We start from the raw sequence: 12591 nt of genomic DNA on the forward strand, positions 1-12591 counted from the left end.
GTACATGTGACAATAAACTGACCTTGAAACCTAGATCTTGGTGTGTAATTAGGCTTGTGTTGGAAGGAACTGCAGATGCTGGTTTAAACCAAAGATAGACACAAAATGCTGGAATAACTCAGCGGGTCAGACAACATCTCTGGAGAAAAGGAATAGGTGAGGTTTTGGGTCGAGACCCTTCTTCAGACCCTTCTTCATTCAGTTTGTTGGATGTTGCAGATTTTAAGCTGGCCATAAGTCATCTCCTGGGACGTCTGACAGTGGACTGGGAATTCCTCACAGATTCCATCAGATCAAATTTCCCAGGAAGCTGCCATTGAGTTTGCGCCAGGTTAACGTGGCAACTCGAGTGGCCGTATTGAAATGAATGAGAACTATTAGGCTGGGGAATGGTCAGTAGATCATATGGTCTATGATCCACTGAAACACAGCGTGAAAGCAGGCCCTTTGGCCGAGTTTATTCATGCCTACAAAGTTTCAAAATTGAGCTAGTCCTTTAGTCTGCATTTGGCCCATATTGTTCTAAACTATTCCGGTCTATGTACATGTCTAAATGACTTTTATCCTGGCTCTACAGATTTACGAGGTGGTTCTTTCCATATACACAACAGCCTCTGCTGGAAGAGAATCGATAGGCTGAATATCTGACATATGTTATGAGATATAAAAACAGCAGTGACTACATTTCAAAAATACATTATTGACTGTACAGCACTTTGGAATGTTGAAGTTATGAAAAGTATATTAATGTGGTATTCACAATATTGCTCAATCTTGTACAGTGTTGAGTTTCAGCAAGGCTCCCAGCGCAGGCTGGACTAAAAGAGTAGAGGTCAAAGGATCCAAGGGGGAGTGACAAGTTGGATCCAATATTGGCTCAGTGGTAGGAAGCAGAGGGTAATGTTTGGCTGGTGGATAGTGAGGTTCCATGGAGCTCTGAACCCGGTACTTTGGCTTTTGTAGTACGTCTTATTAAATGAGACCCAGGACAGGGTTCACGTTAATGAGGGTGGCAGCTAGTACAGAAAATGGTTGTCAGGGGGGAGGAAAGCTCCTGTCTTAGCACACAGAGTGTTTAGTCATTGGGGGAGATTGCGGATTTAGACCCAGGGCAGTGGAGGACTGGTGCTAGAACTCCAGGTCAGCAGGGTGGTTATGTCCCCATGGATCTGCTACTCTTTCTTGGTGGGACAGGTGGTGGGTTTGGGATGTGCTGTCAGAGTAGCCTGGGCAAGTAAATGCGGTGCATTTTGTAGACGGTGCCCACGACATCTGCCATATGCAGGTAGTGGAAGGGTGGGTAAACTACCTATCAGGGCAGCTGACGGTGCCCTGGATGCTGTTGAGCTTCTTGAGTGTTGGAGCTGCACTTGTCCAATGAAGAAGAACCCTTCACGGTCCTGACCTGCTCCTTGCAGATGGTGAAAATCCTCTGAGGATTTGCGAGGAGATGAAATTTGTCCTCCCTCTCACCTCCCATTCTCCTTTCCTTTGAAGTAAATCAAACTAAAAATGGGCCGCTCTGTCTGAAGAAGGGTTTTGACCTGAAACGTCACCCATACCTTCTCTCCACAGATGCTGCTTGTCCCGCTGAGTTACTCGAGCATTTAGTGTCTACCTTCGATTTAAACCAGCACCCGCAGTTCTTTCTTACACAGCTGCAGTTCCTTCCTGCATATTTGGAAAGAGCAGACGTGGTTTCTCAAAAACGAAACAAAAAATGGGCCGAGATGTTCATCAAAATTGGAGTAGCTTTATGTCGATAGGTAAAATCCTAAATTGCTTGCAGTCTTTTTGTTTAAGAAGGAACTGCAGATGCTGGAAAATCGAAGGTAGACAAAAATGCTACAGAAACTCAGCGGGTGAGGCAGCATCTATAGAGCGAAGGAAATAGGCAAAGTTTCGGGAAGAAGGGTTTTGTCCCGAACCTTGGCCATTTTCTTCGCTCCATAGATGCTGCCTCACCCGCTGAGTTTCTCCAGCATTTTTGTCTACCTGCAGTCTTTTTGTGGTGCTTTCCTGAACCCTCGGGCTCTCCATATTTGAATAGCATCCTGCTGCAGTGAGCGTGAGAACACCTTCCTCCAGATTGTTGTAGGGGCTGCAGATTCCGCCTCGACAGTCAGGTGAGCTGCTTTTTCCAGCATGAGAAAGGAACAAGCGGATATGCTGATGGAGCTACAGGAAGAAGAGCAGTGGGATGTCCTTGAGAAACACAAGCATAAGTTGGACCAATTGGGTCATTCTTGTCCCATTAATTATGGAGAGGGTCAGAACTGGACCTAGGGTTGAGATTTTTGATTGGAGAAAGGCTAACTTTGAGGAGATGCGAAAGGATTTAAAAGGAGTACATTGGGACATTTTGTTTTATGGGAAAGATGTGGAAGAGAAATGCAGTACATTTAAAGGTGAAATTTTAAGAGTACAGAATCTTTATGTCCCTGTTCGGTTGAAAGGAAATAGTAAAAATCGGAAAGAGCCATGGTTTTCAAGGGAAATTGGACACTTGGTTCGGAAAAAGAGGGAGATCTACAATAATTATAGGCAGCATGGAGTAAATGAGGTGCTTGAGGAGTATAAAGAATGTAAAAAGAATCTTAAGAAAGAAATTAGAAAAGCTAAAAGAAGATATGAGGTTGCTTTGGCAAGTAAGGTGAAAGTAAACCCAAAGGGTTTCTACAGCTATATTAATAGGAAAAGGATAACGAGGGATAAAATTGGTCCATTAGAGAGTCAGAGTGGACAGCTATCTGCAGAGCCAAAAGAGATGGGGGAGATATTGAACAATTTCTTTTCTTTGGTATTCACCAAGGAGAAGGATATTGAATTATGTGAGGTAAGGGAAACAAGTAGAGTAACTATGGAAACTATGAGATTCAAAGAAGAGGAAGTACTGACACTTTTGAGAAATATAAAAGTGGATAAGTCTCCAGGTCCTGACAGGATATTCCCTAGGACATTGAGGGAAGTTAGTGTAGAAATAGCAGGGGCTATGACAGAAATATTTCAAATGTCATTAGAAACGGGAATAGTGCCGGAGGATTGGCGTACTGCGCATGTTGTTCCATTGTTTAAAAAGGGGTCTAAGAGTAAACCTAGCAATTATAGACCTGTTAGTTTGATGTCAGTGGTGGGCAAATTAATGGAAAGGATACTTAGAGATAATATATATAAGCATCTGGATAAACAGGGTCTGATTAGGAACAGTCGACATGGATTTGTGCCTGGAAGGTCATGTTTGACTAATCTTCTTGAATTTTTTGAAGAGGTTACTCGGGAAATTGATGAGGGTAAAGCAGTGGATGTTGTATATATGGACTTCAGTAAGGCCTTTGACAAGGTTCCTCATGGAAGGTTGGTTAAGAAGGTTCAATGGTTGGGTATTAATGGTGGAGTAGCAAGATGGATTCAACAGTGGCTGAATGGGAGATGCCAGAGAGTAATGGTGGATGGTTGTTTGTCAGGTTGGAGGCCAGTGACTAGTGGGGTGCCACAGGGATCTGTGTTGGGTCCACTGTTGTTTGTCATGTACATCAATGATCTGGATGATGGTGTGGTAAATTGGATTAGTAAGTATGCAGATGATACTAAGATAGGTGGGGTTGTGGATAATGAAGTAGATTTTCAAAGTCTACAGAGAGATTTATGCCAGTTGGAAGAGTGGACTGAAAGATGGCAGATGGAGTTTAATGCTGATAAGTGTGAGGTGCTACATCTTGGCAGAACAAATCAAAATAGGACGTACATGGTAAATGGTAGGGAATTGAAGAATGCAGGTGAACAGAGGGATCTGGGAATAACTGTGCACAGTTCCCTGAAAGTGGAATCTCATGTAGATAGGGTGGTAAAGAAAGCTTTTGCTGTGCTGGCCTTTATAAATCAGAGCATTGAGTATAGAAGTTGGGATGTAATGTTAAAATTGTACAAGGCATTGGTGAGGCCAATTCTGGAGTATGGGGTACAATTTTGGTCGCCTAATTATAGGAAGGATGTCAACAAAATAGAGAGAGTACAGAGGAGATTTACTAGAATGTTGCCTGGGTTTCAGCAACTAAGTTACAGAGAAAGGTTGAACAAGTTAGGGCTTTATTCTTTGGAGCGCAGAAGGTTAAGGGGGGACTTGATAGAGGTCTTTAAAATGATGAGAGGGATAGACAGAGTTGACGTGGATAAGCTTTTCCCACTGAGAGTAGGGAAGATTCAAACAAGGGGACATGACTTGAGAATTAAGGGACAGAAGTTTAGGGGTAACATGAGGGGGAACTTCTTTACTCAGAGAGTGGTGGCTGTGTGGAATGAGCTTCCAGTGAAGGTGGTGGAGGCAGGTTCGTTTTTATCATTTAAAAATAAATTGGATAGTTATATGGACGGGAAAGGAATGGAGGGTTATGGTCTGAGCGCAGGTATATGGGACTAGGGGAGAATACGTGTTCGGCACGGACTAGAAGGGTCGAGATGGCCTGTTTCCGTGCTGTAATTGTTATATGGTTATATGGTTATAAGTTGCAGTTTCACGTTCAGAATTTGACCTCAGGTGACGTTGAAGTTAGCTTGTTGTAGAGTCACAGAGTGATACAGCGTGGAAACAGGCCTTTCGGCCCAACTTGCACCACTCCGGCCAACATGTCCCATCTGCCTGCGTTTGGCCCATATCCTTCCAAACCTGTCCTGTCTCCTGTGTAAACACAGTGAGAGATTTGCTGCTGACGTTTGAGATGCTGGTGCGGCACAGACACTGGTGATAATGCCTACCTTGTAGAGGCCACAGGGTTGCACTGAGACAGACCAGTCCTTTGTTCCATGTTTGCATACCCAGGCAGGCAATGGCATTTCCATAGTAGCATTGGGAAACATCCTATCAGCAAAGCCTGGAGTGTGATCAGTTGGCTGCCTTTCAGAACATTCAATGCTCCGTTTCAATTGATGCCTTTCAGATTCAGCACAAGATGCTATCACTGTGTTTCATGCTGTCTGGCTGGATTGTGCTTATTCCTCAGAATGCACCTTACTACGTATATCAATGCTGTACTCAACAACAAATAGTTGCACTTATATAGACACAAGGGGCTGCAGATACTGGTTTAGAAAAAAATTGCTGGAGTAACTTGGTGGCACGGTGGCGCAACAGCAGAGTTGCTGTCTTACAGCGCCAGAGACCCGGGTTCGTTCCTGACCACACGTACTGTCTGTATGGAGTTTGTGGCTTCTTCTCGTCACCTGCATGGGTTTTCTCCGGGATCTCCGGTTTCCAGTCACACTCCAAAGACATACAGGTTTGTGGGTTAATTGGTTTGCTTTAATTGTAAATTGTCCCTCGCATGTGTATGATAGTGTTAGTGTGCTGGATCGTTGGTTGGTGTGGATTCGGTGATCGAAAGGGCCTGTTTCTGAGCTGTATCTCTAAACTAAAAAAACTAAACTCAGTGGGTCAGGCAGCTTCTCTGGAGGACATGAATACGTGACATTTTGGGTTAGAACCCAACTTCAAATTCAAATCAGTCTGAAGAAGGGTTTTGGCCTGAAACATTGCCTATTTCCTTCGCTCCATAGATGCTGCTGCACCCGCTGAGTTTCTCCAGCACTTTTGTCTACCTTCAAATTGCTTCTGGTAGGAGAGAGAAAGTTAGAAAAGAGATGGGGGCAGGACAAATATTCCTCTGAAGCAGCTTGGGCCTTTCACTCTGTCTTCATTAATGTGCAAAAACAATTGTAAGGGCCTGATCAGATGAAAGGTGTTGTGCTGAAGAAGGGGTTGTTGCAATATGATTGAGGCTTTTGGAAGAAGCAGAGGAGAAAGGGATGTAAAGGTGAAATGGTGATCCAGAAGTCATCTTACAAAATATTCAGTTTATTGTTTGAGGTGAATTTGCATGTGTTAATTGGACAAGCTTAATGGTTAAACTATCTTCTGTAAGTACAACGGATGTCCCATCTTGCAGGTTGAGGACCTCATTGAAACAGAACCTCACAACAACTATTCAGTGTTTTTTAAGTAAAGCTGTGGGAGCTTTCACTGCCACAAAGGAGGGTCTTTGACCCACCTGTGAAGAGGCATCCCCTTCATGCAAGTCCAGGTCCTCAAGCGGTCCCTGTCTCAGGACGTGACGTTGCTCCTCAATCGGTCGCCACTAAATGTACCGCATCAGTCTAACCACCAAACGTTCAGCTCAGTCAAGCAGGAAACATCAGATAGAGGCATTGGGAAAGTGGCAATTTCAAGAGAGTAAAAAATTATTGTTTAGCTCAAATTAAAAGTCCTCCAAAAAATCAAAATCTGAGACTCTCCTCAATTAATGGAGGTGGAATAGCAAAAAAGCTTTGCTGTGACAAGCAAAGCACTGGCATCTGTTAAATTAATTTTCAGATGAACAGATAGACTTAGCGAAGGCTTCTCAGAAATAAGGGTGTGCTGGAGGAAAGTGACCAGAACAATGTGAGTTGAAATGTAATACAGCAGGTGCGGAGCTGTGCTGGTCGGGAGCAGCGTGCAGTGACACAGATACTCCATGAACAAGAGCTGAATAGACTCGGGATGAAAAGTATCCAATTACATTCACACCAGGTAATAACCATCTACGAGAGAGAGTTTAACCATATCCTCAAAGCCGGCAGATGCTATTGACCAGAAACTCAACTGGATCGTCACATAAATATTGTGGCCATGAGATCAGGTCAAGAGACCAGGTATTCTGTGGCAAGTAACCTAAAATTTTCCATGATCTTGACAGCAGGGTTGTTGATCTAGTGTTGGAAGTGGGATGAAGATGGGCAGTTCATTTTCAACTAGTATAGACTCAATGGGTCAGAGAGCTAATTAGCCACTTGTAGTGTAATTTTCTATACATTTATTCTGCAAGGATGGATTTATTTACATCCTTGGTAAATAAATCCATCCTTGTTGGTTTGTGACTGCCATTATTGAAGTGATTTTGTTTATCCAACTGCAGGTTCTCAGCCTTGCACCATGCTGCACTTAGTGGGAGCACGGAACTCATTTCACTGCTGCTGGAAGCTCAGGCAATGGTGGACATCAAAGACAGCAATGGTTTGTGATGCCTGCTTTGTATTTTGCTCATTGTTCTATTCCTCATGGCTTTGTCTCTTCTTGTCACGGTATTATTTTCTAGTGCTGCAATCCCCAGTTTTCTTTGCTTTTCCCAATTTTCACCATTCCAGCAGGGCTCAGTTACCTAATTCCGTCTTCCTTTCTTGTCCTTAAAATAATCCCTGAAACCTGCATATGTCAGACTTACTGTTAATGTGTTTCCTACAATGTTTGACTACAACAGGCCAACATTGGCCCTGATTTTGTCATTGTAATGGCATTGAAAGAGCCTGCAGTGGGCAGGAGCTATAGATCTGCATGGGAAGGTATACTCTCCCACCACGAGTCTCGGGCAGATGGGGCTTGTCAGCCTGGGTAGGCAATCCATCTCGGAGAGGGAAAACTCTGACCTCCACTGCCTTGTGGCCATATCCAGTCATGAAAAAGGCTCCAGGAGTAAACATCAAGAAAATCCGGAGTCGGAGCCCCTAAGGCAGTTCGCCGTTGTCTACAACCTCGCTCTGGCAGCTCCTGCGACGGCGCTGGTGCCAAAGTGTAACAGCCCTGCTGTTCCTTTGGATCGATCAGCGACGTGGAGAGGGGGGTACGTGCTGCATGGGCAACAGCCTGTCCTCCATATGATATCGCCCAGGTTGCATCCAACCAGGATGCATCACCCATGGTCAGTCATGACTGAGGGGGGCCTACAATACTACAATGGCATTGAAAGAGCCTGCATTTACCAACATTATGGTAGGCATCTAATGACAATTTCTGGGCTCTGTGCATGTGTGTGGAAAATCAATGCATGTTTAAATTTGTTTTAATGATAATGTAAAGCAGAATTACATCATCTCTCTCTAAAAAGAAAAACATTACGTTTGAAAATATCTAGAATCAGAATCACCAAATACTGGGGGTGATCAGCAGGTCAGGCAGCAAACTATGGAGAGAGAATCCGCTGACCAGGTCAATGACAGATCATCATAGTTTTTTATCGATATATTTTGATTGTCATTTGCTCAAAAAATCATGTAAAAAATAGAACTTTAAATTTTTTTTTGACATATTTACATTTAAAGCTTGTTACATTTCATTTTCTACCTTGTAAATGCTGAAGATTTGTTTCACATGCTGCATAATCTAAGACAAGTTGGTTAAATGTTTGTGCTGACCATTCCTTGGTTTGCTGCCCAAGTGAAATCTTCATTGTGAGAACTTCTTCACAACACCAAAGGCCACTCAGCCCATCAGATCCAGGTTCCTCTCAGCAGAGCACCTCATCTGTTCCACACAGGAGGCCATTTGGCCCATTGAGCTTTACTAAACTCCATGTATACACCTCCCTACTTTCATCAATCTCATTTGTCACCTCCTCAAAAAATTAAATTGTGTTAGTTACACACCACCTGCAACGTACAAAGCCGTGCTGGCTATCCCTCATTAACCTATTCTCTTCCAAATGGCAGTAAATCATATCTTGAAGAATTCTCTCCAACCGTGTCCCTACCAATAGCGCGAGGCTCACTTGGCCTATATTTCCCTGGGTTCTCTCTAGTCCTCCTTAAACAAAGGAAAAACACTGGATCATGTCCTCTGGGACCTCACCTGTGCTTAGAGAAAATGAGTCTGTGCTAAGATATGGAAATACAGGAATCCTCTTGGAATGTTTTATCATGATCTTGGTAATATAAACCCAGGTTGATTTTTTTCCTCTCGCTCTGATCTCACCTACACCTGTGCCAGATGCTGCAGGTCCTCTTTAGACCAGTGGAGGAGATAGGAGCAGCTTATTCTTTGTTATAGACAATAGGTGCAGGAGTAGGCCATTCGGCCCTTCGAGCCAGCACCGCCATTCAATGTGATCATGGCTGATCATTCCCAATCAGTACCCCGTTCCTGCCTTCTCCCCATATCCCTATCTTTAAGAGCCCTATCTAGCTCTCTCTTGAGAGTATCCAGAGAACCGGTCTCCACTGCCCTCTGAGGCAGAGAATTCCACAGACTCAGAACTCTCTGTGAGAAAAAGTGTTTCCTCGTCTCCGTCCTAAATGGCTTACCCCTTATTCTTAAACTGTGGCCCCTGGTTCTGGTCTCCCCCACCATCGGGAATATGTTTCCTGCCTCTAGCGTGTCCAAACCCTTAACAATCTTATATGTTTCAATAAGATTCCCTCTCATCCTTCTAAACTCCAGAGTGACAAGCCCAGCCGCTCCATTCTCTCAGCATATGACAGTCCTGCCAGCACGGGAAATAACCTTGTAAACCCAAGCTAAACTCCCTCAATAGCAAGAATGTCCTTCCTCAAATTAGGGGACCAAAACTGCACACAATACTGCAGGTGTGGTCTCACTAGGGCCCTGTACAACTGCAGAGGACCTCTTTGCTCCTATACTCGACTCCTCTTGTTATAAAGGCCAACATGCCATTCACTTTCTTCACTGCCTGCTGTACCTGCATGCTTACTTTCATAGCCTGATGAACATGAACCCCCAGATCCTGTTGTACTTCCCCTTTTCCCAACTTGATGCCATTTAGATAGTAATCAGCCTTCCTGTTTTTGATACCAAAGTGGATAACCTCACATTTATCCACATTAAACTTCATCTGCCATGCATCTGAATTATACTGAAAAAAAATAATTTTGTCCGCTTCGATCCTGTCCTCTCTTCACCTCGGCTTAATGTACTCACCTTTGAGCCCTTCCACTGGAAACCTTAATCCATTTAACTCAGCTGTGAAAACTCTAATTAATCCAGCACCTTAACCTTCTGAGTCAGTTCGCATTCTGTGTAAGGAATGTCCCCGCAGATGGGAAATGGACCATGTGAAACTGGCACAAGTCATTGGGGCAGAATGGTCTGATTCTGAATAGTACTTTTTTGGCGTTCATGCACTAATTTTATGATTGAGCCCCTTCGCTAGTGCATGACTGTGTGCTGATGATGTTCTTCTTTGTGTCCGTTTGATGCACGGTAAAGGAATGCGACCGTTGCACTACGCAGCATGGCAGGGGAAGGTGGACCCCGTGAAGCTTCTTCTTCGTGCAGGAGCTGCGGTGAACCTGTGCTCGCAGGATGGGCAGATCCCATTGCACCTCGCAGCCCAATATGGTCACTATGAAGTGGTAAGTAAAGGATGCCCTCTCTGTTCCTGACATTGTCCTTGGCCGTGCCGTGCCCATTGTTACCAACTTTCTACCCAGATGTTGCCTGGATTAGAAGGTTATAAGGAGAGATTGGATAAACTTGGATTATTTTCTCTAGAGCGTTAGAGATGAGGGAATCCTAATAGAAGTGTATAATACTGTGAGAGACATGGATAGTCCCTTTTTCCCAGGGGCATAGCTTTAAGGAAAAAGAGGAAAGGTTTAAAGGAGATTTGTGGGGGGCAAGTTTTCTCCCCCCCCCTCATTCTTCTAAACTCCAGCGAGTGCAGGCCCAGTGCCGTCAAAGCTCATCATATGTTAACCCACTCATTCCTGGGATCATTCATGTAAACCTCCTCTGGACCCTCTCCAGAGCCAGCACATCCTTCCTCAGATATGGGGCCCACAACTACTCACAATACTCCACATGCGGCCTAACCAATACTCCACAGCGCCTTATAGAGCCTCAGCATTACATCCCTGTTTTTGTATTCTAACCCCCTTGAAATAAATGCTAGCACTGTGTTTGCCTTCTTTACTACCGATTCAACTTACAGATTAACTTTTTGGGAGTCCTGCTCCCAAGTTAACACTAGTCAATCACAAACCAGACAAGGCTCAATTCCGTTACTGGGAAAACAATTTGAATGCTGATGTTATTGGAAAGTACTGCCAAAGTATCAATGTATGCTATTAAAATGGCTGTAACAGTTCTAGGATGATATTCAAGCAATGATGGTGTTGGGCCCAGATGTTGTTTGGGCTTGTTTGATGGCTGGTTTAGGTTGAACAGGATACAGTGAGCACTGCCTGTCTTATTTGCCATTGACTAAGGATTTGCTTGGGACCTACACTTGCAGCCGATGGGGACTAATTGTTTGCATGCTGAGCAACTCCATTCTTTGCTTATATCAGTCAGTCAGAACAGGCAACAGGCCTGCAGGGACTTGTTTGTTTTCACACAGAGCTGTGTGCTTAAAGGTGAGTGTTGCCTTTCATCAAGAACAGAAAACAAATCTTTCCACTGCCTGAGGTCATGACTAGGGAGAGAGAAATTAATCACACGAGACAAGGAGCTGCGGGTGGAGGGTGTGTGGCCCGGCCCACCAGGGTGAAGGGTGGGAGATGGGAGCAAGCAGCACGTTAAAAGGGTGAGTGGAGTGAGTGCACTTGTTCACGCACTGTGTGTGGGAGCAGGGTCTTGTGACAAAAGATGTAATTGGAAAGCAAAGATCCTTTCTGGACATTTGAGATCTTTTGATTACAGTTGTACAGCCAAACATTGAAGCAGGAAAATGGCTTAAACTGGATTCTGATATTGGTAGTTTGTGTTTGGGCAGGGATGGTTGGCCTGGTGATGTCAACAATATCCATATCTTCCCTTGCAGTCCGAGATGCTCCTGCAACACCAGTCGAATCCCTGCATTATAAATAAGGCAAAGAAGACACCACTGGACCTGGCCTGTGAGTTTGGCAGACTGAAGGTAAGCTGCTCCCTCTGTTATTGAGCAGTTGAGATGTCAGTGACTAAGGATCAGGATTTCTCCAATGTCAAGCCCGCAATTCCTGTTTCAATAGCAATCGAAATGCAGCAGGTTCTGTTCAGCAAAACTCAGATACACTTGGGGATTTGGTGGTGCGGACTAGCGTATTTTCTAGACCGTTTGTTGTTCTTCCTATTTGTTGCCCATCACACTGTTCTAGATGTTATTCAATAATACACTGCGTGGAACAGTGGCACAGCAGTAGAGCTGCTACTTCACAGCACCAGAGACCCAGGTTCGATCCTGACTATGGGTGCTGTCTGTGCGTTGTTTGTACATTCCCCCTGTGACTGTGGGTTTTCTCCGGGGGCTCCGGTTTCATCCCACACACCGAAGATGTACAGGTGTGTACGTTAATTAGCTTCTGTGTATAGGGTGTGAAAGTGGGATGACATAGAACTAGTGTACGGGTGGTCACCATGGACTTGGTGGGCCGAAGGGCCTGGTGCCACACTGTACCTCTGAACTGAACGAAACTAAACTGCGTAAATTACAATATTTTCTGTTGAACCTGGTGCGATTTAAGCAGGAAGGGCCCAATGTGTTTCATGGGAGTGTGGGAACCTGGATCCATTGGGGGTTTCAAGGGGGTGCAACAAACATTTTTTTGATGAACCAGATGATGATCCTTTGGGAATTCTAAATAGTCTAAGAGTGGAGTAACTCAGCCTGACCATTCAGTTATACCAGCACTATTCCACCACTAATCTTCAGTCAAATACTGGATTGTCGCAAGTTTCAAATCATTGCTTGAAAGGCCAAAGTGTTATAATTAAGAGAGGCTGCTGTATATGTGTGGGAACTGTGAGCCAGATGTTAGCAAAGGAAGTGCTAACAGAAAGGACATCAAAAT

At 44.3% G+C, this 12591-nt stretch overlaps 1 protein-coding gene across 1 annotated transcript in view; it reads left to right on the forward strand.

The window, feature by feature from the left end:
- caskin2 (CASK interacting protein 2) overlaps positions 1–12591 on the forward strand; it is a 102140-nt gene that overhangs the window by 36371 nt on the left and 53178 nt on the right. Inside the window, exons 3-5 of the mRNA XM_033044510.1 lie at positions 6948–7045; positions 10028–10173; positions 11583–11678. Coding sequence (XP_032900401.1) covers positions 6948–7045; positions 10028–10173; positions 11583–11678 — 340 coding nt within the window. The remainder of the gene's footprint in view (positions 1–6947; positions 7046–10027; positions 10174–11582; positions 11679–12591) is intronic.

The sequence above is a fragment of the Amblyraja radiata genome, chromosome 26 (assembly GCF_010909765.2).
Source record: "Amblyraja radiata isolate CabotCenter1 chromosome 26, sAmbRad1.1.pri, whole genome shotgun sequence".
Classification (NCBI taxonomy): domain Eukaryota; kingdom Metazoa; phylum Chordata; class Chondrichthyes; order Rajiformes; family Rajidae; genus Amblyraja; species Amblyraja radiata.